Source organism: Zalophus californianus, chromosome 6 (assembly GCF_009762305.2).
Source record: "Zalophus californianus isolate mZalCal1 chromosome 6, mZalCal1.pri.v2, whole genome shotgun sequence".
Classification (NCBI taxonomy): Eukaryota; Metazoa; Chordata; class Mammalia; order Carnivora; family Otariidae; genus Zalophus; species Zalophus californianus.
The window spans coordinates 11,535,076-11,562,740 of NC_045600.1; the positions used below are offsets into that span (position 1 = coordinate 11,535,076).

The 27,665-nt window shown below is 50.7% G+C and overlaps 1 protein-coding gene across 1 annotated transcript in view; it reads right to left on the reverse strand.

Moving 5' to 3' along the window:
- Positions 1–27,665, reverse strand: part of RIN3 (Ras and Rab interactor 3) — a 119,835-nt gene that overhangs the window by 67,645 nt on the left and 24,525 nt on the right. The window contains exons 2-3 of the mRNA XM_027571533.2: positions 15,292–15,487; positions 1,415–1,532 (exon numbers count right to left, since the gene is read on the reverse strand). Coding sequence (XP_027427334.1) covers positions 1,415–1,532; positions 15,292–15,487 — 314 coding nt within the window. The remainder of the gene's footprint in view (positions 1–1,414; positions 1,533–15,291; positions 15,488–27,665) is intronic.

Consider the following 27,665-nt stretch of genomic DNA (forward strand, 5'->3'; position numbering starts at 1 on the left):
CGTGATTCTTCATCTCAAGGTCACCCTGTATTGTTACTTTTTTATTGTCTCCTCCCTCCACCTGACTGAATGTGAGCTCAGAGGGGCAGGGGCTGTGTTTCGTCCCCTGCTGTGTCCCCAACAGTGGAGCAGCTCCTGACATAGGGGTGACACTCAGTAACTCTGTGCTGACCACACAATGAATCAGGGTCTCTATGGCAAGGCCCCCTTGTAGCAAGAAAAGCAACCTGTTTCTGCTTTCACTTTCTCGTCCACCTCTGGAGCTAGAAGATTCGCTTTTCACTGAAAGAATGCCCACTGGTCACCCCGAAGGACCCAGCCTGTATTCTCTCCTCTTTGAGGCCCTCTTGGAATGCTTCCCGCTGTGGTCGGCATCCCCTCTGTCCCTCAGCCAGGGGTCCTTCTGCAGTCACACTTGTCACATTGCACAGCAAGTACTGATGTCTGTGTCTCCCCCACCCCATCACGTCTGCCCCAGCTAGACTGGGAGACCCTTGAGGCCAGGGCTTACTCATCTGTGCATCCTCCCAGTGTTGGGCCAAGTGCTTCTTGAGAAACAACTAGTCCAAAATATTTAATAAATATCTCTCAAGTATTTATTATATATGTGATATGAATATATAATATTTATGAAATACTTAATACATATTTTATCATCTTCTTTAACTCTTTTCACTCTGCTTCTAACTAAGGGTAAAAAACTTCCCATAACCCCATGGATTTATAAGAGAACCTAAGCTGATGCCTGGAATGTTCTACAGATTCTTCTAATTTCTAGGCTTTTTGGAGCTTAATACTTTAATACCCATAAGAGGCCCGGATCCTTTCATTGCATATATTGCATATACATTGCAATACAAACCTGCCCTTGATCGGAGTCCCCCAGACATTTTCCCACCGGGGCCCAGGCCCCTGGCAACCCTGTGCACACGCGGGATTTTTGGCTTCCAAAGTGCTTGCCTGTTTGACCCTCACAAAGGCCCTGTGACTTAGGCAGAATAGCGACTATTATGTGCATTTGACAGATGAGAAAACAGGCTCAGGGAGGTTGAGTGACTTGTCTAAGATCATGGTTTGCATGTGTGCTGAGCTGTCTCTAGGACCAGGGACCCAGACAGTTCCTCTCCTTTTCTTCTTTTCTCCAGCCTGAGCTGACAAGAAGAAACTTCACAGAGACCACGAGGAAGCAAAGCCACCATGCCATGACATGTGTGAGCGGAAGCTCATACTGACTTAACTGATAAACTGAGTTCACAACAGATCCGGCCAAATAACTTCGTGGGATTGAAAGCTCCCCACTTCTTCTAATTTTAAACCCCTCTGGCCTGCTGGGAGTGTCTGTGGTTGCATGGTGTAGCATCTGCTGCTGCTGCTGCTGTGTGGTCGGGGACGACACAGGAAGACAGGTACTTACTCGATTTTTCTTCTTTAACGGTGTATTCGAGCACCTCGGACGAGCCCTCGTTCAGGGAAGGGAAGTGGACACAGAGCACCAGGTGCTTCAAGCCGCTGTCCCGACGGACCAGGAACGTCTGCAATGGAAGAAGGGGGGCAACTCCATGAATCAAAGATTTGGGTGAAGGTTAGAAGGACAACAGTGGGGTGGAAGTCATCCAGAAGGTTCCAGAAACAAGGAGGCAGTGTGGGGGAGTCAAGCATTCCTCCGGAGAACTGGGGATTCTGCCCTGAGAGCCATGTATCACCTGGCCCATGTCCCCTGGCTCCTGAATCTCCATTTCTCATATGCCTACAGAGGAGGTCTAACTAAATCAATGCTCCCCAAAGAATTTTGTGTTGTAGACGCAGAGTTTGGCAGGGGTGTTTAACAGGCAGGTTCCCGTGCCCCAGCCCTCGGATGCTGTTGGGTGGGTGGGGCCCAGAATCGGGGGATTCTGATATGGGTAGTGGTCCTGCATCCGCACTTAGTGAAGCTCTAAGGCACGGGGAGTCATGTTGATTTTCAACTCACACCCCAGCATGTATGCTCACCTCTACCCTCCCCCCAACCCTGGGGTCTGAGCCTCTCCCATTCAGGCCCCAAGTACCTGGGCTGGAGCTTGGAAGACCGGGAGTCTGGCCAAAGTTGCTGAGGGAAGGTTGGGTAGCCACTGCAACATCCCCGTGGACGTGGACCCAGGCATGAGAGGCTCTGGAGAACCACTAAGATGCCACTTCTTCCCTTTGCCCACCAAGGCACACTGTCCTCCACCCTTTTTGTGATGCTCCAAATTCTCTGCCATTGTTATTGATGACTATTATCATGTTGCTTTGTTATTATAATTGTTAATACAACATATTATTATTGATTAGTAGGAGCTACCACATACATATTGCCTCCCTAGTCTGCCTCGAGCCTTAACCCCAGGTGATTAGATTCCATCTCACTTAGTTCTTTTACTAAAGCTATGGGGGGGGGAGTGTTATTATTATTATCCCCATTTTATAGATGGGGAAACTGAGGTAAAGAGAGGCAAGTCATGCCCAAGACTACTAGGTTAGTAAGTGCTAGAGCTGGGATTCGAGCTCAGGCCCTTCCCCTCGGATTCCCCCTTGGCACTCCACCACCCCTGTACCCCCTGGACCTGGCCCAGAGAGGCTGTGTCCCTCTGGGAGCAGTGACACCATGAGCCCATGAGTCACTGGACTGTGGCTGAAAGTTTACAGCCCCTCTCCTGGAGCAGGGCAGGGTGGAGAGAACATGAGAACCTCGAGTGGACAGGAGAGGACGGGAGGGGATGGGGGAGGATGGGAGGAAGGCTTCTGGGGGTGAAAATGCAGGTGGGGTGCTGCCTGCAAATGTGCCCCAGCCTGGAAGGTGGCCCTCCTTAGGGGACCCAGCTGGAGGCCAGCTCACCTCTAGATGCCTCTGCACACAGGGAGGATGCCTCCCTACCCAGAGCTGTGGCATCCCGAGCTGATGCGTTCTCCTGAGCCTGATCTGACCCCAGGAACACGCTGCGCTTCAAAGAAAAGAGGTCACCTGGCCTCTCCTTCAGAGGTCCAAGGTCAAGCTGCCTTCTGCCCCCCTAGGCCGGTGGGAACCAGCTGTGTGTGAGGGAACGCGAGGGCGAGTCTGTGAGTGGGGTGGGTGAGTGTAGTATAATAACAAGTAGATCTGGTCTTTGTCCCCGGTTCCTGGCACAGAGCTTCAAAAACCCTTGGAAGTTCCTGGGTGATAAGTGTCCTTTATTATTCATAATGAGCTGCTTCTAACCATACCTGAGTTCACACTAACAGGTGACTCAAGGTGGGCCCCTAGTGGCAAAAGGAAGGTCTGGTCACAGAAGAGCCAGCCAGGAGAATAGAGGGTTGGAACTCCCAGGCCCACCTCGACCTCCTCCGGTGGGGAGAGAAGCTGGAGCAGGGATGGCCAACAGGTTAGTCCATCCGGTCTGTGAGATAAAAGTCAGTGGAAGCCCTGGGCACTCAGACTCCGTTGGAGCTTCCTCGTTGGTGAAAACATAGACGTGCCCAGAATCTGCCGCGGGAGGGCGTGGGCGCTCTGTGTGCCCCTCCCCACCCCAGACCTCACCCCTCTTTGTCCCTGTCATTGGCTGCTCTTGAGTTGGGCCCTTTTAGAATAAAAGGGTCAACAGAAATAGTGCTTTCAGGAAGTTCCCAGAGTTATTCTAGCAAATTGTCAACCCTGAAGGGGGGTCGTGTTTGCAGCCGAGTTCGAAGTGTGAGTGTGGGCAACCTGGGGACTCCACTTCTGTCTGGCACCTGAAGTCTGGGCAGCCTTGTTGGGGACCCTGACCTTTAACTTCTGAGGCCTGCACTCACTCCGGGTAGTGTCAGAATGGGGTTGAATTGTGGGGCACCCCACTGGAGTTGGAGAATTGTTGTTGGAGCAGAGTGAGTGAGTGAGTGTGTGTGTGTGGGGGGGGTGAGTATGGATTGAATGAACTCTGGGCTGCCCCACGGCCTCCCACCTGGAACTCTGGGACGGGAGGCCTGAGCCACAGCTGGTGGTGCCCCCAGGAAGGCCGACAGTGCAAACCCAGATCCTTGATCCTGAGCCGGGGTGGGAGCTGAGGCTGGTGCCCCAAAGTGAAACCAAACTGGGGGGGTTCTGTCTTTGCAGGGAAAGCACACCCTTTACACATGTGGTGCCTATGTATGGGGACACCTGCCCAGATGGGTCCCTTGTTCAGAGGCTATGCACGTAGCTGAGCTGCCTCTCTCCGACCTCGAGTGTCAGGAATGGCACAGGAAGGAGGGCCTGTGTTTCTCAAACTGTGGGTCATGACCCATGGATGCAAATGCCACCCACTGTTTTTATTTTTTCCAAAATAAAATAGAAGAGAATCGAAGATGAGAAGGATGGACTCTTTGTCAGAGAGTGAGAAAGAGAGAGAGAGACCTACAAAGGGCCAGGGCCACAGTCCAATGTAGATTTCTTTCTTCCTCTACTGGCCTGGCCTTCTTCCTTGACTCTTTTGACCCGCACTGATCTCTCCCTAGGTTGACTGCAATGACCAAGCATGGTTGCTGGCCTCAACCGGGGACCTCCTTGACGCTGCCCTGCAAGCTAATTGGCTCTTGCATACCCAGCACGCACTTATTTCTAGATTTCTTCACTCTGCTGACACCTCGGTGTTGTGTTCCACCCTCACCGAGAGAAAGAGAAGACAGGAGCCCATGGACAGGAACTGCTCCAGCTGGGAGGAGAGTCAGTCTGTCACAATCTATATCTTTCTTAGGCTCCCAGAGGGCCCCGAGCAGCCAGTCATGAGCTCCGTGGCCCTGGGTAATTCTGTGGCTTCCCTGATCTGTCAGTGGGGATAACGGCACCAGAACCCAACCACAGCCCCGCCCCTCCGTGTTGGAAATCCTGGGGTTGCACAGGAAAGCCCCCAGTGGGGTAATCGGGTCTCCACTGATGCTCCCTGAGGATTAACTCTCCGTTTGCCCCCTGCCCTCCCACAGCTGGGTTTTGTTCTTCAGTCTCCCAGTCTCAGGCTCCGTAGCGAACTGGGGATCAGTCTGCTACTCGTGTTAATTGCGAAAAAGAACCAGGAGGGGTCTCCTTGGGAGAGTGGTAAGGAGCCCGAGGCTGGAACAGTGGCTCCCACCTGTGCTCTGGCCAGACTCCTTCCTTATGTTTGGCCCCACTCCTCACCGCAGCCCCATGAGGCAGGGACTTACTATCCATCCTTGACAGGGGAAGACTCTGGGCATAGAGAGGCCGAACAGACCCAGGGCCATGCCGATGGGAAGCACCAAAGCAGGACGCAGACCCAGGTGTCACCGGGAGCACCTCGCTTCTTTATTGCTGTCATGTGTGTGTCATCTACTCATTGGGGGGCAGGGGTGTGGACAGGGATGGAAAGTCCCCCAGGCTGGGTTCCGACCAGTCCCCAAGTCTGAATGCCCAACACCCTCCCTTTCTGCACGGCCACAAAGCCTCACGTGGCACTTCCTTCTACCATGGCCAAGTCCTGGGGCTCTTATCTGAAAAGCCAAGATAAGGCACTGGGGGAAGATGGGGGGGGAGCAGGGGGAGAGGCTATCGGCTAGTAGGGCAGGATGGGGAGGGAAGCTGGAGGAGACCTCTGACCCTTCCTGCCTAGTAGGCCTTGAGGAAGGGGGACACGGACAAGGGTCCGCCTGGGCCACTGTCCTTTGGAACAAGAGAGTCTGTTCCGTGTTCCCCTTTGGGGAGGCTTAGCTGCTCAGCTAGTCACAGGGTCTCTTTTGGGAAAGATCCCCAGACAGCACCCCAGATGCAGCGTCGCTGTGTAGTAAAGCAAGGAATAATGCATAGTGACCCCTGGCTTTCTAGGTCATGGGGAATCTCATATGCTCCACCTCGGGGTGGCCTTGGCCTATCCCCTAAGGAGGGTCTGTCCACAATGGTGGTTGCAGATGAGTGCACAGGAGGCTGAAGGGCTGGGTGGGCCGCCCAGCGCTCTTGCTCCAACACCCTTGGGGGCTCCATGGGCAAATTCTTCAAGCCCCCTTGGCTTCTCTTTCTACCCCCTGTGGCTAGCTTTTGAGAGATGCAGGGGGACCCAAATCCCAGCTCCACTACGCACTAGCTGTGGATCCACGGACGAGCTGCCTTGAGTCCTCCGGGTCTCAATCTCTTCATGTGAGCATGAGAATGATAATATCCATCTTTCAGGGTTGCTGGGAGAATTGCTGACTGTGTACATCAAAGGCCTGACACCGAGTGTGCACTTAATAAAAAGTACTTACGATCTTTATTGTTAGAGTGGACTGCTCTCATTTACTGAGCACTAAACCACATGCTAAGATTTTTATATGCATAATCTCATTTGATAAATAAATAATTATTAGCAAGATGATTCCTATGTATCTTTTTCCAGAGGGAGAGATAGGAAAAAGGGACTCACAGATCATTCTCCTGTGTGGTAGATTAAATATGGCCACAAATTCCTTGCAGCTTCTCGCATCAGATTTCCCCACACCTGGAAGGGGTAGCCTTGGGATTTGCTTTGACCAAAAGAATGCAGCGCATAGGGCACTGTGGGGTTCTGAGCCTAGGCTGTAAGAGGCAGGTCAGCCTCCACGCTCATCCTTTGGGACCATAGCTGTCACGTGAAGACCCCGGAGTAAGTCCGCTGGAATCACATGGCCCAGCCAGCAGCCCACCCCAACCAAGTGAGTAGGCCCACCTCAGGCCAGCCAGCCCCAGCTGAGCTGCCAGCTGAGTGCGGCTGCATGACTGACCCCAGGTGAGACCAGCAGTAGAGCTGCTCAGCAGAACCCAGCCCAAACTGCTAACCCACAGAATCGTGAGCAAATCAAATGGTGGCCGTTTTAAGCCACTGAAGTTTGAAGTGATTTGTTCTGTAATAGTCACTAATGATAGAGCCACCAGGTGTATGGACAGGGGCCCCATCCTTTGGGTACCTGCTCCTCTCTTCCTTCTAGGAGGTGCTGCGGAGGGGTCCCCAGAGCTCGGGGCGGGGGGAGTTTGAAAGCCGGTGATGTGCCCAGCTCCCCACTCTCCAGCCAGAGGAACCAAGAGCCAGAAATGACAGAGACCTCCTGAGGCCACGTCAGTCGTTAGTGGCAGAACCAGGACAAGAACGCAAGGTCGGTGACCTTCAGGTCAAGTTTGTGACCACCGCAGGTCACATCCTCCAACCTAACCCACCCACTGAGTGTCAGCTGAGCATGCGTTGTATGCCAGGCATCAGGCTAGATGTTTTCGGTACTTTGCACCAACGCTCTCCCTGGGGCTTGGAGTATTTTACCCCATTGTACAGATGGGAAAAGTATGGGGGGAGGAGCAACAGAAAGAGAGGGAAAGGGGAACGCTCAGAGCAGTGGGCCTGGGGCCCTTCCATGTATGACTTCGGCCTGCGGCCTCTGGGGCCAGATGCTCTGAGTTCGGTCCTTAGCTCAGCTACTCTGAGCTGTGTGGTCTCCCTGGGGCTGCTTCTTCCTCTGGAAAATGCGCTCGTAAGAGTTTCTGCCAGGGACAGTCGCTATCAGCTCCCCAAGAACTAGCCTTTTCCCTTTCTTGCCAACTGACCCCAATTCCGATCTGGGTGCAATGTATCCTCCCGCAGAAGGGTTTGGTCAAAAGCCAGTCAGGGTTATTCTGCTCCTTTTTGTCACTCACCCCCTTTCCCAGCCTCCCTTGAAGTTAGGGGGTGACCAAAAGGGCATCTAAAAAAAATATTTGTTCCCTGACAAAAAGACTGCTAGGAGAAGAAAGCCTTTTGCCTGTGACCTCTCGCCTTTGAATGAGTGAGATGGCTGGGGCTGCAGCAGCCATTTTGTCACCATGAAGTGACAAATCAGAGGCCAAAAAGCCAACACCTTGAAGATGGGGAACAGAAAGGTGAAAACACCCCGGGTTCTAAGGATATCACTTAGCTGCTAAACTAATCCTGGACCCCAACCTCCAGATTTCTCATTAGATGAACAGTAGTGGCTTTACGGCTGAAGCTACCATAGGCTGGGTTTGTTGTTACTTGAAGCTGAAAGCATTCCCAGCTGACCCAGTTGCCTCGAATGATTATTTTTTTTTTTAAGATTTTATTTATGTATTTGACAGAGAGAGACACAGCGAGAGAGGGAACACAAGCAGGGGGGAGTGGGAGAGGGAGAAGCAGGCTTCCCACGGAGCAGGGAGCCCGATGCGGGGCTCGATCCCAGGACCCCGGGATCACGACCTGAGCTGAAGGCAGACACTTAACGACTGAGCCACCCAGCCTCTCCTGCCTCGAGTGATTATTAAAAGACCTGTGCAGGTGCCTTCAGTAGAATGTCAGCTACATAATAAGCCTCGGTATATGGTGCCCCCCCTCCCCAGGGCTCCTCTACCTGCCTCGCGTCCCGAGGACAAATGGCACAGAACCCCCTCCTGCAAGAAGGTAGCATTCCTATCTTCAGCGGTTCATGGGCGGCTCCATGAGTCAGAAAGGAAGCACGGTGAGACACCAGGCACCCGGGATGAGGACAGATACCCTCATTAGCAGCTCCAGGCTTCAGGCATCAGTGTAGAGTGAAGGGTGAAGCTCAACGTGGGGAGTGAGGGACGAGGGGCCCTTTTGGTCCCCCTGCAGGACACTTCCCTGGGGGCTTCCCAGGGTGGAACAGTTCAGTCATTCCCCCATCCTCCCCCACTGCTCCTAAAAGTCTTCCCCGATTAACCAGGCCGCCAACAAATCTTGCTGTGCCCCAGGGTCCTCACTCAGCCTCTCCCCTCTATGGGAACAACACGGTCTGGTGCCTTGTTGAGCTGACATCTGAGTCATCTCCTCCTTCTGTTCCCTCTCCCCTCTGCCCCCCGCTTTTGTCAGCTTCCCCAGTGCCCTGCATTAGAAACTCTCAGAAAGCAGAAGAACTCTCTTCCTGCAATTATACAAACTGACTGGGCCATGCCCACTCTGGGGTCCAGTTTTCTTTGAAGAGCTAGGATTCTCCCATCCCCACCCCCAAAACAGCTGTGGGGTAGCCATCAGAGTGTGGGGCTGAAAGGCAGGACATTTGGTGGCCCTCCTAGTTCTGCCCCTGGTTTGCTGTGTCCTTTGGCAAGTCACTTCCCCTCTCTGAGCTGGCTTTTCCAGTCTAGTGAGGGCAGGGGGCTGAAGGGTCCCAGGACTCCTCTCTTCTAGAAGATACTCTCCCAGAGCAGCGTCCTGGGGTCTTTCCCAGATCCTGAGAGGCTGGCACTGAGTTTCCCGGGGAAATGACTGCAGTCCACGAGGTTGGAAGAGCCGGCTGTAGGAGCCTTGCCCCGTCTACCCTTAGCCAGGGTGGGTTTTTGGAAAGACAAACGGATTTCCATAACAGCTAGGACAGAATATGCTTAGGGAGAGAATGATGCAGCCTCCACAGGCCCCTCCTCCTCTCCAAATAAATATATAATAACCCCAAGCCCAGTACACCATAATGATTTTACTGCTACTATCCATTTTTGGCCTGGACACTCCAGAGCTGTCTGCTTTTCTACTTTGGTTATTTTAGGACTATTTTCCAGCTGCTTGGGGGAAACTTTCCAATCATGCCCATTGGAGCAGTCACAGAAGTGGCTGGTTCTTCCCAGAGGCCAGAAGCTCAGGGGCTGCCGGGTCTCTGGAGGCTGGTGGCCCAGTGGGTCAGTGGCCAGAGCCCACTCTGGACACATGTGGCCCACCTTTCTCATTACTTCTAATGAAGTGGTAGCCTGGCACGGAGGGCAGTTTCTCAATTACCTAGGGAGTTTTTTTGGTTGTTGTTGTTTTTTTTTTTTTTTTTTTTTTGGTTTTATGTATTTATTTGACAGAGAGAGACACAGAGAGAGAAAGAGGGAACACAAGCAGGGGGAGTGGGAGAGGGAGAAGCAGGCTCCCTGCTGAGCCGGGAACCCAGTGCGGGGCTCGATCCCAGGGCCCTGGGATCATGACCTGAGCCGAAGGCAGATGCTTAACGACTGAGCCACCCAGGCACCCCGCCCCCCCCAGGGGAGCTTTTTAAAACATGCTGATGCCTGAGCTCTACTCCAAACCAAAAAAAAAAAAAAAAAAAAAAAAAAAATCAGCATTTCTGGGAATGAGGCCGAGACATTTTTAAAGCCTTTGAAGGCAGTCAGTTGGTGAATTCCAGTCACACTTCGGCATTTAGCAGCCGATTACACAGGGTAGGCTCCTTACCATCAGAGTTGACTTTCCTCACTTATAAAATAGGAAGGCTGCCCCCTGCTCTGCAGGGCTGTTGGAAAGATGAGAGAGGGTGCCTAAGGGACAACAGACCTGCGGGAACTGTTGACCGTGCTTCTCTCCTCGCCCCGGAAGGGGCAAGAGAGGGGCTGCACTGATGCTCTTCCAAACTAATCTTGAATGGAATTGGCATTCCTTGGGCTCACACCTGGGGAAGGTGCCTTGAACCACCTACATGGCTGGTCCGTATCACCATACAGGCTACTCCAACTCTTGAGCTAACCCCCCACTACGAAAAGCAACCTTAAGAGAGATTTCTTTCATTAAAAACTATCTGTTGTCCTCCAAGCCATGGCACTCCAGTAGCAATAAACACACATAACACCCAGATCTTGCTTTCTAATATTATTCTCTAATAAAAGGAAACGGAGCTCCTTGGAGAAATGGCTGATTCTAGGATTGGGACAAGGAATATACAAGACAATCCTGGAGCATGCGGTGCCAGAAAGTAAGGAAGTGCCCCAAAAACCAAACACACACACACGCGCAATGGTGGCCGTATGTCAAAGGGACACGGGAACCAACCGAAGGAGCTCCCGATGGCCAAAGCTGGAACAATCTGAGCAACAGAATCATTAAAGTAGTATTGGATTATAACCCAAAGCAGAAAGGCAATATCTACGAGTCCATATTGCTACAAGTAAATGATGTAATAAATAAATGAGTGAAGATGAGACACATCTCTTGTGCAGAAGAACTCCAAATAATTTATGTAGATAGTCAAGGACTCCCTAACTCCTTGACGATGGGCTATGCAGAGTGACTTCCCTCCAAAGAGGGCAGCCTAAGGGGAGGAAAGGTTCACTTTACAGAGGGGAAAGCTGACAAGCCCCTGGGCCGGGTGATCCAGGTAAACACGGATAGTAAGTGATAAGTCATATTGATAGTAGGTACTTCTGACATGATGTGATGAGAGAGGCACTTTACTTCTGTGTCTTCCGCCGCCCCCAAACTCATAACCCTAGTCTAACCATCAGATAAATCCCAAGAGAGGGACCCCCTACAGAATACCTTAAAATACCTGTATTCCTCAAACCTGTCAAGGCCACATCAGAAACAAAGAAAGTCTGAAAAACTCTCACAGCCTAGAGGAGCCTGAGGAGACACAATGACTAAATGTAAGATGGTGCACTGCATGAGATGCTGCAACAGAAAATGGACATTAGGTAAAATCTAGGGGCTTTAGTGCTTTAGTTCATATGAATGTATCAAACTTGCTTCATTAATTGTGACAAATGTATCCTACCAGTGTCAGATGTTAACAGTAGCAGAAACTGGGTGAGGAGTATTCGGGAACTCACTATACTGTCTTTGCAACTCTTCTGTAAATCTAAAATTTCTAAAATTAAACTTAAAAAAAAAAAAGCACCATTTGGGTGAAGAATGAATAAAGGCGGCTTTTTGATTGCCTTGTTTCTGGATACACAGAAATCAAAAATGGGCCAGTATGTTCCCAATACCTTATCAGAGAAGCAGGCTGCAGGGAGGGGAGATGGGGAGGGGTGGAGGGGGTAGGGCATGGTCAAGATCACAGAGATATTGGGGGGTGGGCAAAGGAACCAGATGCCTGGTCTCCCGACCATTCGCCTCTGGACAGGAGGAAGCGTCCTCCTCATCAGGAGAGGTGGGGTCCAGGCGATCTCTGAAGACCCTTCGAGCTCTCACAGCCTGGGGGCCACCTGTGGTGTCTGCACCATTTTTTTCCCCCATTTTTTTAAAGTACTTTTTAAAAAAAAAAGATTTCACTTATTTATTTGGGAGAGAGAGAGAGAGAGAGTGCATGAGCAGGGGGAGGCACAGAGGGAGAAGCAGACTCCCTGAGGAGCAGGGAGCCCGATGCGGGGCTCGATCCCAGGACCCTGGGATCGTGACCTGAGCCGAAGGCAGACACTTGACCGACTGAGCCACTCAGGCGCCCCTGTCTGCAGCTTTAAAAATGAGGAAAGCATTGCCCTGGCTGAGTTTCGGTGCTGGGATGAAGTTACCCAGCAAAGGGCCTTCGCCGAAGGTCACACCCCGTAGACTCTGTTCTCGCTAGTTGTGTGGCCTCAGGCAAGTGAGTGAGCCTCTCCTCACCTTTACTTCCTCGGTGGAGAAATGAGGGCACTAACAACACCAACCACCTGACAGAAGTCGTGGTGGAGATAGATAAGATTGTGCAAAGAACAACCCTGGGTAAAAGCTGGCCAATCGTTCTTAATCACAGCATGAACCCTGGGCTTTGCTTCTGCTTGAAAATACAGATGCAAAGAGTCAGGGGTCAAGGCAGAGAGGGAGGGGGCAGGGAAGGCAAGAGAAGGTGCATCTGCTCCAATTCTGTTGTCCTCAGGGCTGGCTCGGAGACCCACCAACTCTCCAACAGACCCCCTCTGCTCCCCCAACCCAGTCCTGCCCAACCATCCTGCAGGACCCAGCTCAGCATCTGCCTCCTCCAGGAAGTCTGCCCGTATCACCCCAGAGCTCGGCATCTCTTTCTGGCCACAGCCAGATCTCATCCTCAGGGCAGAGAGGAGGTACTGGAACACAGATCCTCACACCCCACAGCCTTCAACCAATGGCTCTCAGGAGTCAGTGGACAAGGAGCTTGCTAGTTTCTTGGGTGGGATGGCCTTGAGATATGTATTCCACCCTGGTTCCCAGAATGCTCCAGCAGGATCCAGCAGGATCCAGCTCCCCTTGCAGCCTGCGGTAACTTGCATGATCACATACCTTTTATTAGCTGCCTCCCTTCCCTGTCTTGTTTCCCCTGCTGGCTTCGCCGGGGTTACCTCTCAAATTAACCACTTGAACTCAAATCCTTGTCCTGGGGTCTGCTTCTGGGGAAGCCCAAACTAGGGCACTCCACTTAGCCTCAGTTTCCTTCTCTGTAAATTGGGGATAATAGATTCAGAGGCCTCCCAGGATTATCAAAAGGATTCAATGAGATGATATCATATAGGACTTGGCATTAATGCCAGTACAGAGTCCCGCATCAAGAAGCAATCTTCACCTAGAGCCACTCTTGTTATTTTGATTTGGGCTTATCTTAAACTTTTTGAAGACAGGGCTGACCCCTGGGGGCAGAGCAGTCAGGACTTAGGCTCGGCCCAGCCTGCCCTGGAGATGCACTTGCCTCTGCCACGAAGGGTCCTCGCTGTCCTGTCCACCCGCATCTACTTCCATGCCCAGGACACACCTCCCCTAGTGACCAAGAAAGCCCCAGAAAATGGCCATCCCTCAGCATCCAAACCTTGCACTTGGGCCTATTTTTGAGCTGCATCCCCCCCGGAAGGGCGGGAAGTCCCCTTCAGAACCTAACAGGGAAGTGGGTGATTCTCTGGTTGACTGGGACACTCGCTGGCATGAGTCCCCGATATTATTTTCAAAATAGAAAACCTTTTGGTGGGGAGAGACGAAACAACAGAGCTTGTTTTCTTGAGGACAACAGTCAGCCTGACTGCCCCTGGAGCCCCCTCCCTGCTCGCCCCCTCTAGAGGGATCTGCAGACTCCCGGGCTGCCCCTGGTGCTGCAGTGGGGCTGGTCTGGCCCACAGGGCGCCTGCCACCATAACCAGAGGAGACCCCCTCCTTGGTCTCGGCAGGATTCGGCTGGGCGGGCTGTCCGGCCTCTATGGTCCCCACTCCCCGTGGTAGGGGCTCTGTGGCAAGGGGAGGTTGGAACTTTGTTGGAGGGCCCATAAGTTCCAGTAATTCCGATTTTCGGGTACAACTGCTTACTTGATGGATTTTTACCTCGTCCTGAGCCCCATGTATGTGGGAGCTTGGACTCTTCCCCAGACGCAGCGCCCACAGCACGACCTACCGCAATGAAGGTGAGCCCAGTGGCTGAAAGGTAGGATTCCCTTTGCACGTGCAGGTACTACATAGCCCAGGAGCAGCCAAACGGCCTGGGTTCAAATTCCAGCACTTGTTCCCTGAGTCACCTGGGAGAGGTCACTCAGCTTCTTTGCATCTCAGTTTACCTCTTCTGTAACATGGGTCTGATTGCAATGCCCATGTCAGAGGGCTGCCGTGAGCACACACGGTGCTGATTCGTGTGCACACCTTCGGTGAGTGCCTGGGACATAGTGCTTGACGGACCCCAGCTGCTGTCACCGGGGGACTCTGCAGATAATGCCTGCAGAGACAGACGGTGCGCTTGGAGCAAACACAGTTTCTGCAACGGACTGGCGGTTGCTGGGGCCAGGGGAAGGAGGCCTGGCTGCTTTAATGGACGCGGGGCTTTATGTCGGGGCGATGAAATGTTTTGGAAACAGCGGTGCTGCGTCTGTGAACAGACTAAATAGCGTGCTTGAAAACGGCTCGTTTTCTGTGATGTGACTTTCACCTCAATAACAAACAAAATCGAAAAAAGACTTCTGGGAAGTAGATGAGGGGAGAGAATAGGTGGCAAAAGCTTTGAGAAGACTCTTCACTTCTGTCCAGCTTGATTTTTTTTTTTTACAGTGACTACACATGTTTGTCACTTTTATAATTAAACAAATTCAATGTTTTTTAAAAAGGAAGTGGCGTGTAAGAGAAAACACGTGGGGTGGGTGGCGTTTGATGGGTTCTGACTCACATTTCACTATCTACCTATCTTTCTTCCTCTGTGATGCTCACACTACCCGGACCAGAGTACCTTCACTAACGGCCCCATTTCAAAGTGAGAAAAGTGAGCCTCAGAAAAATCTAAGCTCCTTGGCTCAACTCATGGAGCCTGGCTCCAGAAAACCTTTTGCCTCCATCACACAGCCCCTGCTTCTCATACGTCAACTAAGGGGGTGTGATATGATTGCTCAGGTCCCCCCAGCTCTGATCCCCTCTGGTCCCAGATGCGTGGCTGACTTCTCCAAGCGTCAGTCCTGCCTTTTCAGTGCCCCAGTGCCCACACAGCCCACGCCAGCCACACAGTCCCCTGTTCTCCAGGGGGGACACCTGCTCTCCAAAGCAGGAACCAGATGTCCCACGAGTCTCTCACTCCTGAGTTCTGGAAAAAAACACCCCAGTCGAAAAGCTGACCAGCCCAAGAAAGGAAAGCAGAGGCCAGCTGCTTAGGTGGGAGCCCGGGCAGCTCCTTGCAGCTGTGCCTGCCCACCACCAGCCACAAGGCAAAGAGACCCCAACTCACCCCAGCCGCCTCCTGCAGCAGGATCCTGGCTGCCTCCGCCCGGCCCAGACCCAGCTGCAGCCACACAGGGCACGTCTTGATGAGCTTCTCCAGGACACTGATGCCCCGCTGGAGAAGGCAGTTCTTCGGGGCGACTGGCAGACAAGGCCCCACGCCATCCTCCTCTCCCTCTCCCTCGCCAACATCTGGAATGGGACTGAGAACAGAATCAAATGATCAGCCCCTCCTGCGGCCAGCCCACAGAGCTGTGTATAACAAATGCAGATTCAATTAAACCACGCTCATTCATCTAGCATCGACGAAGCCCCAGTCCTCTGGGGAATTAAAAAATAAATAAACCATGATCTTCACCTTAGGGTGCTTATAATAAAATGAGTTGGATCTACACAGAAGCAACCAGCTGAAGCAGAAGATTGGGATAAATATAACGGGAGCACCATGTAACAGAAGTAGCTAATTCCAACCCAGGCTGGCTTCAGGGAAACACATGGGGCGTTTGAGCAGAGCTCTGCAGAGGATTTTTTAAAAAACTTTCAAATTGAAGTATAACTTCCAGTGAAACGTACAAGTCGTTAGTATACATCTAGACAGATTCTCATATATATATATATATGCGCAACTACCACCCTGATAGAGATGGGCTGGCCGATAACGCAGCCACTAGCCACATGGGGGTATTGAGCTCGTAAAAGTGGGTTGACGGAATTGAGACCTGCTGTGAGTGTAAAATACACACAAGATGTGAAGTCTTGATCCGCAAAAAAAAGACTGTGAAAGAGCTCATTAATAATGTGTTACATTGATTATATGATGAAATAATAGTAGATTGAGTATACTGGGTTAAATAAAACATTATTAAAATTAATTTCACCTATTTCTTTTTACTTTTTTAATGTGGCTACTAGAAAATTTAAAACTACATTTGTGGCTTGCATTATATTTCTATTGTGCTGATACAGACATTCCCAGAAGGCTCCCTCGTGTCTCCTCCCAGTCAATACTCTCTGTCCATTCCCCGCCCCCCCCCCCCCCCCCCCCCCGCCCACCGGGGTTAAGGATGTAACAGTCAGGGAGGGGGAAGGAGGACAGTCACAGGCCTGAGAAAGAGCAAAAACCCGTAAAGAGGTCAGGTTTAAGAGATCTCGGACCCTCCCCCAAAATGCTCACTCCACTGGACCCCTACATACACGGGCAGGCCAGTTTTGATTCCAAGGAACGAAATCTCTCAGGGTATCTGCAGGGGTGAATACCTTCATCAGACACAGAGAAGTAGTTATACAGGTAGGAAGATGTGGCTAGCGCCTCTCTTTGCCCGCGTCCCTGGCTAGCAGTTGCTGTAAGGAGCTGCTGGGGGGAACGAGGGCAGGATGAGCCCCGTTAAAGGCACAGGAGAGTGGAACCAGGTGGTGGGGGAGAGGGGGTCAGAGGCCTGCAAGACCCAAAAGTCCTGAGGAGGGAACAGCAATTCCTAAAGGGAAAGGCTGGGTCCTGGCGAATATTCCCTCCTGACGCCCCCACTCCCAAATCCTCCGAGAAGCCTTCCTTCTCACGGATGCTGTGTGTGCACGGATACTTGTGGATTTCCCCTCTGGGTCCACACTGGAAAGTGTGCCCGGCCACCAGGACAACAGGAGGGTCTGAGGCAGCTGCAGGCGCTGTGGGGCCGGGAGCGGCAGTATGGCGGCCCCATGGATGTCCACAGGCTGTGGAACGGGGGCTCAGTGGGCCTCATTTGGAGTTCAAGTCCAAGGCAGCCCAGCTGATACTGATGCAAGCTCTTCCCGGGCCCTGAAGTACAGTCCTAGCATCTCCTCTGGGAAAGAAGTTAAGAGGCTGGAGGCCAGAATTACCCAGAAAAGAAGCACCCTAAGGCCTGTGAGTTTCCTCTAATCCCCACCCTTGGAAACACAAAACTGTCTTCTGGCACCAAAAGGCTTCCCGATCATCTTTAAACCTCCTCACTTGGCCGGGGGCCTCCCCCAGGGGCAGATTAGGGCTCTCGTGGAGGCTGGGAGTGAGAGCTCCCGTTTCCTCTCTGCCACCAACTAGGCTTAGGCCTTGGCGAGTCCTTTCCCTCTGAGTCTGTTTTCTCATCTGCGCAATGGGCCGCGGGTGGCCCGGAAGATTCCTCCATTTATTGGGTGCCCCTAGGCAGGGCCTGGGCTTTGGGGACAAATGTCCTCAACTTCTCCTTAGAACCAAAGCCATTATCAAACAAACAGGCTCTGGGAGAAAGGAGGGGGTCTGCCTCCCATTCACTTGTGCTATGGATATTTTTCTGAGGTCCTGCAAGCTCCAGATGTTCTAGGAACTGGGTTAGAGCAAAGAACAAGAGTAAAAAACAAACAAAACCAAACAAAAACAACAAACCTCATCTCTAGGAGAGGAGCCAGATGACAAACAAGGTGATCGAGTGACCTAGAGTGTGTCAGGTCATGCTGAGCTGTAACAAGGATGCAGATATTTGGGAAAGAGCAAAGGCCTTTGGGCCACCTGACTGGGAGAAACCTCGGGGAAGCCTGGGGGCTGGCAGGTGCTGGGCCTAGGGGGTTGGGGCGAGGGGAGGTCAGAGGGGGCAGTGTGGGGGTCCCCATAAGGATGCTGGAACCACTGGCAGAGTTGACTCTAAGTCCACGTATATGAATGCCTTCCCTGGGCTGCTGGTTAGCAACTAGGTCACACCAACATGCAAGCTTCCTCAGCAAGAAATGGGCCCACTAAGACCTCATGGGACCTGGGTCGCTTCTGGGCCCACAGAGAATCTTCAAAGATCTATAGAGATGAAGCCGCTCCCTGGCCCCAGTTCCGTGGAAGTCCCACCTGTGCCCTGAGGACAAGGTGACCAAGGAGAAACTCCGTCCAGGCTCCAGTGTCAGGGGGACCATGCCATCTCTCCCTTAATGATCATGTCCCTTCCTGCTCTAAAACCTTCAATGGCTCCCACTGCCTAAAGGATCCAATCCAGTCTCCTAATATTGAACGCATTCCCTTTCTGAGCCCCACCCTGCAATGTAAACTCCCCAACAAAGGGCTGCCCTCCATCCCCTCAGCAAAACCTGCATTCCCCGTCCCCCCCCGCCCCCCGCCGGTGCTCCTGAGGCTCAGGCTGCTCTGTCCACCTGTGATTCCTTCAGGTTCCCTGTTACCAACATTTTCTCCAATGGGCAGGCAAAAGTTTAGTGGATTGGACCAGAAAGCAAGAACCATAAAAGGAAAGATGGATAAATTAAATATACCAAATTAAACTTGTGCCTATCAAAAAAACCTCATGAAGAAAAGGAATACTCAAACCACAGGCGGGGAGAAAATATTTGCAAAGCATACATCTAACGAAGAACAAGCAAGTTCATTGTTAAAAATGGGCCAAAGATTTGAAAATACCTCCAAGAAGACATCTGAATGGCCAATAAGCAGGTGAAAGACTACTCGACATCATTAGTCATTAGGGAAATGCAAATTAAAGCCACAGTGAAATACCATGACACAACCACTAGAATTTCTAGGCGAAAATTAAAAAGACTGACAACATCACATGTTGGTGAGGGTGGGAAGGAACCAGAACTCTCCCGAGTTATTGGAAAGAATGTAAATTGGTACGATCACTTCGGAAAAAGGCAGTTTTCTATAAATCTAAACATACACCTATCATATGACCCCGCCATCCAGTCCCGGGTATCTATCTACCCAAGAGAGATGAAAGTGGATGTTCACACAAAGACCTGTACATGAATATTCTTAGCAGTTTTACTCATGATAGCCTGCAACTGGTCCAGGTGTCCATCAGTGGGAGAATGAACAGCTGACAGTGGTACATCCCCCAACACAATAGGAAGTGCTGATCCACACAACCACATGGATGAGCCCAGGAACGTGCTGAAAGAAGCCAGGTGCACAAAAATACATACCACATGAACCCATTTGTATGACGTTCAAGTGGTACACTGAGATACACGTATTTACATTTTATCATCCGAAAATTTTACAGCAAAACAATAAAAAAGAACAAGAAATAAACACTGAACTCTAGTTAATGATATGTATGCTAACATATTCGGGGGTGCCCCAAACTGTCTTTGAAATGCATTAAAAAAAGTAAGATGGGGACGCCTAGGTGGCTCAGTTGGTTAAGCGTCTGCCTTTGGCTCAGGTCATGATCCCAGGGTCCTGCCTGGGATCGAGTCCCACATTGGGCTCCTTGCTGAGCAAGGAGCCTGCTTCTCCCTGGGCCTGCCACTTCCCCTGCGTATGCTCTCTCTCTGACAAATAAATAAAATCTTAAAAAAAAAAGATGGACTCATGGAAAGATAGAGGGATAGATAGATATGTATTGAAGTAAATATACAAAAACATTAAGGGTAAGTGGGGGGGGGGTAGATGGGTGTTCCCTGCAAAATTCTTTCAACTCTTCTGCATGTTTAAAATCTTTTATAGTACACCGTTGGGGATAAAGTTCTCCCCATCCCTTAAGACCCATCCAGAAGAAGCCTGTCTGCTGTATTAGAAGCCCTGGTTTCGAATCTAGGGTATGTGACCTCTGGCCAGTTACGTTACTTCTCTGGGCCTCAGTTTAGGTGTCTGTAAAAAGGTAAGAATAACCCTTACCTAATAGCGAGACAGAGAGAGGTGGGTTGAGTGCTTTGCACAACTCAGTAAATGTTAACTATTGTTTTTCTATCATTCCAACCTTCCAGTTGGAATTCTTCGCCTTACAATTCTTCCACTTCGTAGCCTTGATTTTAGGACTTAGCACATTTGATCAGAGTGACCGGGTAGATGTCTGTGTGCTGCACTTGGCGTGTAACCAAGAAAACATCTGGCCCCAGAGGTAACTCGCAAGTTCAAGTGTTGTGTGGGCTCAGCGACAGTCCCCGGCAGGCAGAGCTGTTCCATACCAGTAATCACAGCAGGGAAACAAGGCCCGACGCGGCGTCAGCTCTGGGTATCTCCACCTCTGCCATTATGCTTGCGCCCGACAGCCCAGCCCCAAGCTCCATCATCGGCACGGGCATTGTGCAGTCGCAAGTGGGCGCCCAGACAGCTCAAGTGACCCAAGGCCCAATGTCAGCAGGGACTCAGGCATCAGAGGGTCTGGTCCCATGGCCCTTCTTTGGCCTGGTCAGAGCAGGTGCCCTTGTCACTTTGTCCCTTCAGGGCTCTTGTGCTCCCGTGACTCGGAGCAAGGCCCAAAGCTCCCCCAGCCTCAGCTGCTCCTTCTCTAACTGGCATCTGCTGGCAGAGCAGGGGACCCAAACACCCATGTCCTCCCCTTAGCAGCCAAACTCCAACTGAAGGCCCCGCAAAGGCAGCCACGGGAACCTTGGGTAATGAACGGGACCGTTAGCAAAAAGTAATGAGCCTCAGAAACTTCAGAGCAACTCCACGGGAAAGAGAAATTGTTCACGGCCAGTCTCCTTCTGCTCACTGGTGGGGAGGAGAGCTCCACTCAGGGCAGCTGTCCTTGGACACCAGGCTGAGCCCCCCAGAGGCGGTGTGGTCAGACACTCGGGAAGACCCTTCCCCTGCACTGCAGGGACCCAGCCTGGATGCAGCAACCGGATTCATCTGGGGGCACGTTCTCACCAGCTCCCTGGAGGAGGAGTGAATTGGCACGTCCACAACTCCCTGGCCTGGTGTGTGTGTCCCCGTCACAGGTGCGAAGAGGAAAGCTCTGCTCCGGGGTGGAGAGGCTGCCCCAGGGGGCCACCCGAGTGTGGGGTCAGAGCGGGGAGGGTGACAGCTTGGGGTGCGGGGCCCGGCTCGACACTGCCCGTTTGGAAGGAAAGCATGGGAGTTTCCCAGCTCCCAAGGGCTCCCACAGCTCGGGAAGTTCCGGTGATGCCTCCTCGTGAGGGGAACTGAGGCCCCCTTGTGCAGACTTAGCCAGAACTGGAGCGGAATATGGGATGGAGGGAGAGGACAGGCAAAAGGCCACCTTGGTCCCGCCCATGATCCCAACCCCAAGCAGCTTCAAGACCAAGCAGGTCTATCAAGATGGAGAGGCCTGGTCCCTGCCCTCAGGGGCTCTCGGGCCTGCAGGGGCCAGATGTGGCTCCAGTGGTAGAAATCATGGCTGGCCCGATCACTGTGCACAAGGTGCGTGGGCACACAGGTGACATGGGGGGCCGGATGGGAAGGGGCCCTGGGAATGCAGGGCAGCAGCCTGCCTGTTTGATGTACAAGGAGCCCATAGCATGACCACGTGTGGGTCCGTTCTAAGTACTCCACTCCATGCAGTCCCCTAACTCGGCTGACCTCACCCCTGTATGCCTGGGTTGCACTGTGTCCCCCAAAATGGTCTGTCCTAAAAATGTGACCTTATTTGAAAAGAGGATCTTTGTAGATGTAAATAAGTTAAGGATGAGATCAGGCTGGATTGAAGATGGGCCCTAAATCCAGTGGCAGGTGTCCTTATAAGCAGAAGGAAAGCCATGGAGAGATGCTGGAAGGCCACGCGATGGCAGAGGAAGACACTGGACCAGAACATCTCAAGCCAAGGAGCGCCAAGAGCCGACGGCCACCAATGGAACCTAGGAGAGAGGATGGAACGGATTCTCCCTCAGAGCCTGCAGATGGAACCATCTCTGCCGACACCTTGATGTTAGACTTCCGGCCTCCAGAAAGGTGAGAGGATAAATGTCTGTTGTTTCAAGCTGCAAGGTTTTGGTAAAACACCACAGTCTTGGGAAATGCATACCCGACATCGAAGAGTCCCATGCAAGGATGAGGACACGGAGGCACAGAGAGGTCAAAGAGCTCACCCAAGGTCACATAGCCATTAAATGGCAGAGCTGGGTTTCAAACCCCAGGCAATTCGGCTTCAGAGTTTGCGCTTCAAACCACTATCCTCTTCGAGCTCTTGAAGAAATTAAAAAATTTTCCCACATATCTGTATCCTTGTAGTACACCGCAAAGAAAGAGTGTTCAATAATGTTTGTTATATCATTTGGAATATATACAAACAGACACATATATTTTTATATATAAAAATATACATAGAAATAACTTCCAGAAGGCTATGTAAGACATCATTAAAGACAGAGAAGTTCGGGCGCCTGGGTGGCTCAGTCGGTTAAGCGGCTGCCTTTGGCTCAGGTCATGATCCTGGAGTCCCGGGATCGAGTCCCGCATCGGGCTCCCTGCTCAGCGGGGAGTCTGCTTCTCCCTCTGACCCTCTTCCCTCTCGTGCTCTCTATCTCTCATTCTCTCTCTCTCAAATAAATAAATAAAATCTTTAAAAAAAGAAAAGACAGAGAAGTTCATGGGATTTGTTTCAATTCTTTATACTGATTAAGCATTACTTATATGACTAAAACCCATCTTAAGTAATGTGTGAAAATAACCCCGTTTGTCACATAAACGAATACAGAGAGATGAAGAGCTGTTGGCTTTGGGGATCTCCCAAGCCCGGCTCGTATCCTGGCTTTGCACATACTCGCAGCTGGGGCTTGGACGCCTTATCCAACCCCCATGACCTCCAGTTTCTTCTTCTGTAAAATAGGGAGCAAGTCCCACCAGCTGAGAGGATTCCTCTTGGGAGCAAAGATGAGGTGGGCAGGTATGTGGTATGAAGTGGGCACTCCGTGCATGACGATGATCATGGGACTCGTTAAGAGTTAACCTCTAAAAGCCGTAATTGAATTGCTGGGCGGATTCCAGCACCCACCCTAAACTTCCAAGGTCCGAAGCCCCCTTCCTCCCTTTTGAAGTAGCCCCTATTTCTCCAGCTGGGACAGGGTTGTCTAGAGTTCCTGGAGGGGAGTTTCCCTGTCTGTGGCTCTGGTGGCCCCGAGAACCAGTCATGCCTCAACACTCCCGGGGAGACAGGACCGTTGCTCATGGCTGCTCCCAACACCCCATCCTTTTTCTCGTCCCCCGTGCAGACTGCTCCTCAGGGAAATGACTCCTGCACAGACAGGAAGGGACACCCTGCACAGTGCAAGGGTGAAGAACTAGGACTCATTCAGTCTCTGTCCCAGCCCCTGCCGCGCCCTGGCCAAGTGACCGAGGGCAAGGTATTGTACCCTTACGGGCCTCAGTTTTCTTATCCGTGCAATGGAGCTGGTAACACCTGCACACGCTTAATGTGCATCAGGCAGCACCTGGAACATGGTAACACTTCAAATAGGTCTTTATTCTAGCGGGGGTAACCACGTATGCGGTCACACCTTCTTTCTCCCAGGGACACCTGTTGCTATGGCAGCAATGCGAGAGATGGCTCGAGATAAGCAAGAAACCATGGCTCAGCCCCCTAAAAGCCACCGGAGCACTGAGAGGGTAAAGCACCACCGAGAATGAAGACAGGTGCTCCTGCTCTCAAAATGATTGTTAAAGTCTACGAGAGACAGGGATGCTGTAGCCCAGGCCCAGCAGCCCCTCCCAGGATGCACGTGGGCACAAGGAGACAATGACGATGGTGCTAACAGTGGCCTTGGCAGTTATCAGGAAGTGGGAGTGACCCATGTCCATCCATAAGAGAATGGTTCACAGGCTGTGATCCCATCCACCCTGGACTATCACACAGCTGCTAAAAGGCAGGAGCCAAGGCTACTTAATATCAAAATCCTGTTCATTCCCCGACTTGGGTCCCCATGCTGAGGTTAGGTAAGAGAATATCCTTGTGTTTGGGAAACACCCACTAAAATATATGGGGATAAAGCGGCACAGTGTCTGCAACTTGCTCTCAGAAGGTTCAGGAAAAAAAAAATGAGAGAGATGTGACAAAATGTTAGTAATTGGTGACTCTGGGTGAAGAGTGTACATACGGGAATTCGCTGTACTCATCCTGTAACTTTTCCGGGAGTCTGAAGTTACATTAAAAGGGAAAGTTTTAAAATTCTACAAACCTGATGTGGAGTGCAATAAGCAAATTACAGAGAGAATGGAAACAATTAGGTGTAAAAACATACACGACCGTTCTGTGTGCCCTGTGTGGCTGCGCACGCACCAGCTTCCGGGTGACGGTTACTGCCGAGGGAAGCGGGAGGCAATGGGACCAGGGAGGAGTGTGAAGGTGGCTTCAGCCCGCTCTGTAGCCACTGATTTATTCTTAGGAGCTCTGAAGCAATATGGCAAAATGATAGGATTTAACAAAACTCAATTATGGGTACTCAGGGCGTTGTTATGTTTTTCCCTAGATTTCTGTGCGCTTGAAATAATTAAAAAATAACATAAAACTCCCACACGCCTTCCCCCAAGATCCCAGCACTTGTCATAAGCTGAGGCGATATGGGGTGGGAGGTCTCCAGGCACCTAAGCCTATTCCTTCTGCCAGAGCAATTTATATGGGACACTCCAGCTTTTTAAAATTTTATATATATATATAAATACATATATATGTATATATTTATATATACATATATATATATATATATATATATATATATTTGTGTGTGTGTGTGTGTGTGTGTGTTTTAAAGTCAATTCTGGAGCCTGAGGGCCGGTGCTGAAAGGCAATGAAGATAAGCCCAGTCTGGGCATCCATCAGCTGGTCCAAAGAATCAGGCCCCAGGGGACTTTTGGGGAAATCCTCTGACAGCTGCCCCAAGGTCACTAGAAAAGAAGCCAGAGGTCACTGAGGCATTTCTCTGGCAGCCACAGGACTTAGGCCAGGAGCAGCAGCTGATGCCAGCAGGAATGACACTCTGGATGAGCAAAGCCAAGCCACTTGCACGGCTGAGCCTCAGTGCCCCCCTCTGTAATCAGGGAGATGAGACCACCTACCTAACGGTGGTGTGAGGATCACATGGGACAGCATCAGGGAAGACTCCAGCCACAGCTGACACCTAACAGGTGGTCACTCCTAGAGGGGATGGGGCGTTTGGGGACTGTGCCGGAGACGTCCAGATGTGCAGTGAGCGATTTCTGCCATGGAAGTATTGCCGCCGTTGCTGGTAACAAGCCGCTCGCAGAGTTCCTGAAGCGTTACCCAGAGGCCTTTGTGAGCTTCCAAGCCACTGCCCTCTACCTCCAATGGTCACCTGACACTGGAGTTCTCTCTGTAGCATCCCCAGGACAGAACTGCTCTATCTCTTTGAAGACCTCTAATGACAGGGCACTCACGACCTCACCGGGCAACCCATTCTGAGAAGCAATTCTCAATTTCTTTTGAGATGAAACATGTTCCTCGGAAGTCTTCTCTCTTGTTGCTTTCTCCATACTGTACAGGGCCCTGGGGACAACTCACCCCGCCCCCACAGAGCTCTTCAGCTGTAGGAAGGGGGCTGGTACAGCCCCTCCCCCACGTCTCCTCCTCTCTGGGATGAACAGCCCCACTCCTGCACAAGGCCACCCCAAGGTAACATTATCAGCTGCTTCCCCCGTTGGCAGGCACTGAGCTGGGTGTATTACACACACTGTCTCCGTGAATTTGCATATGGAGTGATTTGTTTTTCAATAACATTTTAATGTATACAATTCAACGGTTTTTAATACAATCACAGAATCATGCAGCTATCAGTACAATTTTAGGATATTTTCATCACCCCAAAAGGAATCCCAGACCCATAATGCCATCAATTATTTCCTCCCAATACCCCAGCTGGTGGTAAACACTAATTTACTTTCTGTCTTTATACATTCGCCTTCTGGATATTCCATATATGGAATCAGACCGTAGGTGGTCTTTTAGGTTTGGTTTCTTTCACTTGGCATATATATATTTTTTAATTCCCGTGTAGTTAACATACAGTGTAATATTAGTTTCAGGGGTACAATAGAGCGATTCAACAACTCTTTAGATCACTCAGTGCTCATCAAGATAAGCATACTCCCAATCCCCATCACCTCTCTCACCCATCTCCCCCCCAGCTCCCTGCTGGTAAAGTTCTGTTTGTTCTCTACAGTTAAGAGTCTGTTTTCTTGTTTGTCTTTGTCTTTTTTTTCCCCCCCACTTGGCATAATTTCTAAGGCTCAACCATATTATCACAGCTCAAAGGGTGTATGAGTACTTCATTTCTTTTTTCTTGGCGCGTAATATTCCAACACATGGGCACACATTTTACTTATCCACCAGCTGATGGACACTTGGGTTGTTTCCATTTTTTGGTCATAATGAGTATTGCTGTTAATTCTCATGTGCAAGTTTTTGTGTGGACATTGTTTTCAATTCTCTTGTGTATCTAGGAAAGAAATTGCCGGGACATAGGGCCACTCTATATTTAGCATCTTGAAGAACTGCCGGGCTATTTTTCAAAATGGCTACACCAGTCTACATTCCCACTGGCAGCCTATGAGGGTCCCCATGTCTCCACATGCTCGTCAACATTTGTCCTTGCCTGTCTTTATTTTATAGCCATGCTAATGGGTATGAAGTGGTATCTTGCTGTGGTTTTGATTTGCATCTCCCCGATGTATAATTATGTTGAGCATCTTTAAATTATTGACTCTCTCTATATATATTCTTTAGAGAAACACGTCTTCAGATCCTTTGCCTGTTTTAGAAATAGGTTTTCTTTTTATTATTGAGTTGGACGTTCTTTATATATGCTTGATACAAGTCCCTTATGATACATATGATTTGCAAATATTTTCTTCCATTCCGTGACCGTCTTTCATGTCCTTGGTGAAAAGCTGAAGGTGTCCTTTGAAACACGAAAGTTTTTAATTTTGGTGAAGTCCAGTTGATCTGTTTTCTCTTTTGTTGCTTGTACTTTTGGTTTCATATTTAAGAAGCCACGACCTAACACAAGATCATGAATTTGTCTTCTAAGAGCTTTATAGTTTCACCTCTTACATTTAGGTCTTTGTTCCATCTTGAATTAATTTTTGTGTTTGCAGTGAGGTGGGGGTGTCACCTCCTTTTTTTACATTTGGATATCCTGTTGTCCCAGCACCATTTGTTAAAAGATTATTCTTTTGAATTTTCATGGCACCCCTGTGGGAAATCAATTGACTGTAAATTAGAGAGTGGTTTTGAGCCCCCCCTCATTACACTGTTTTTTATCCTTCTGGTGGAGCATGCTGAGTCTCCTCTGTCTTTGTATTTTTGAAATGTGGAGTCTCAAACAGGGAAATGATTGCCCAGGTGTGCCCTGAGCAGCAAAGAAAGAAGCATAACCATCACTTCCCACAATCTAGATATTCTACTCTATTAACGTGACCCGAGACAGCAACCGCTTTTCTCCAGCTACCTACGCAACACTCCGGGGAAATGGTGGGCAATTTTTTTGTGTGTTCTCAGGTTGGGATCACGTTGTGGAAATGAAGGGAGATAACAAGTTTATGAGATGAGTAGTGACATGACAAATGCCGTATTCATCAGGAGAACAGGTAGGATATGAAGAAAGGGGCACTGAGCTCACACTCAGGAGACCACGTTCTCCTCCTGTTGTTCACTATGTGACCCTGGGTAACTCACTTCCCCTCTCTAGGCTCAG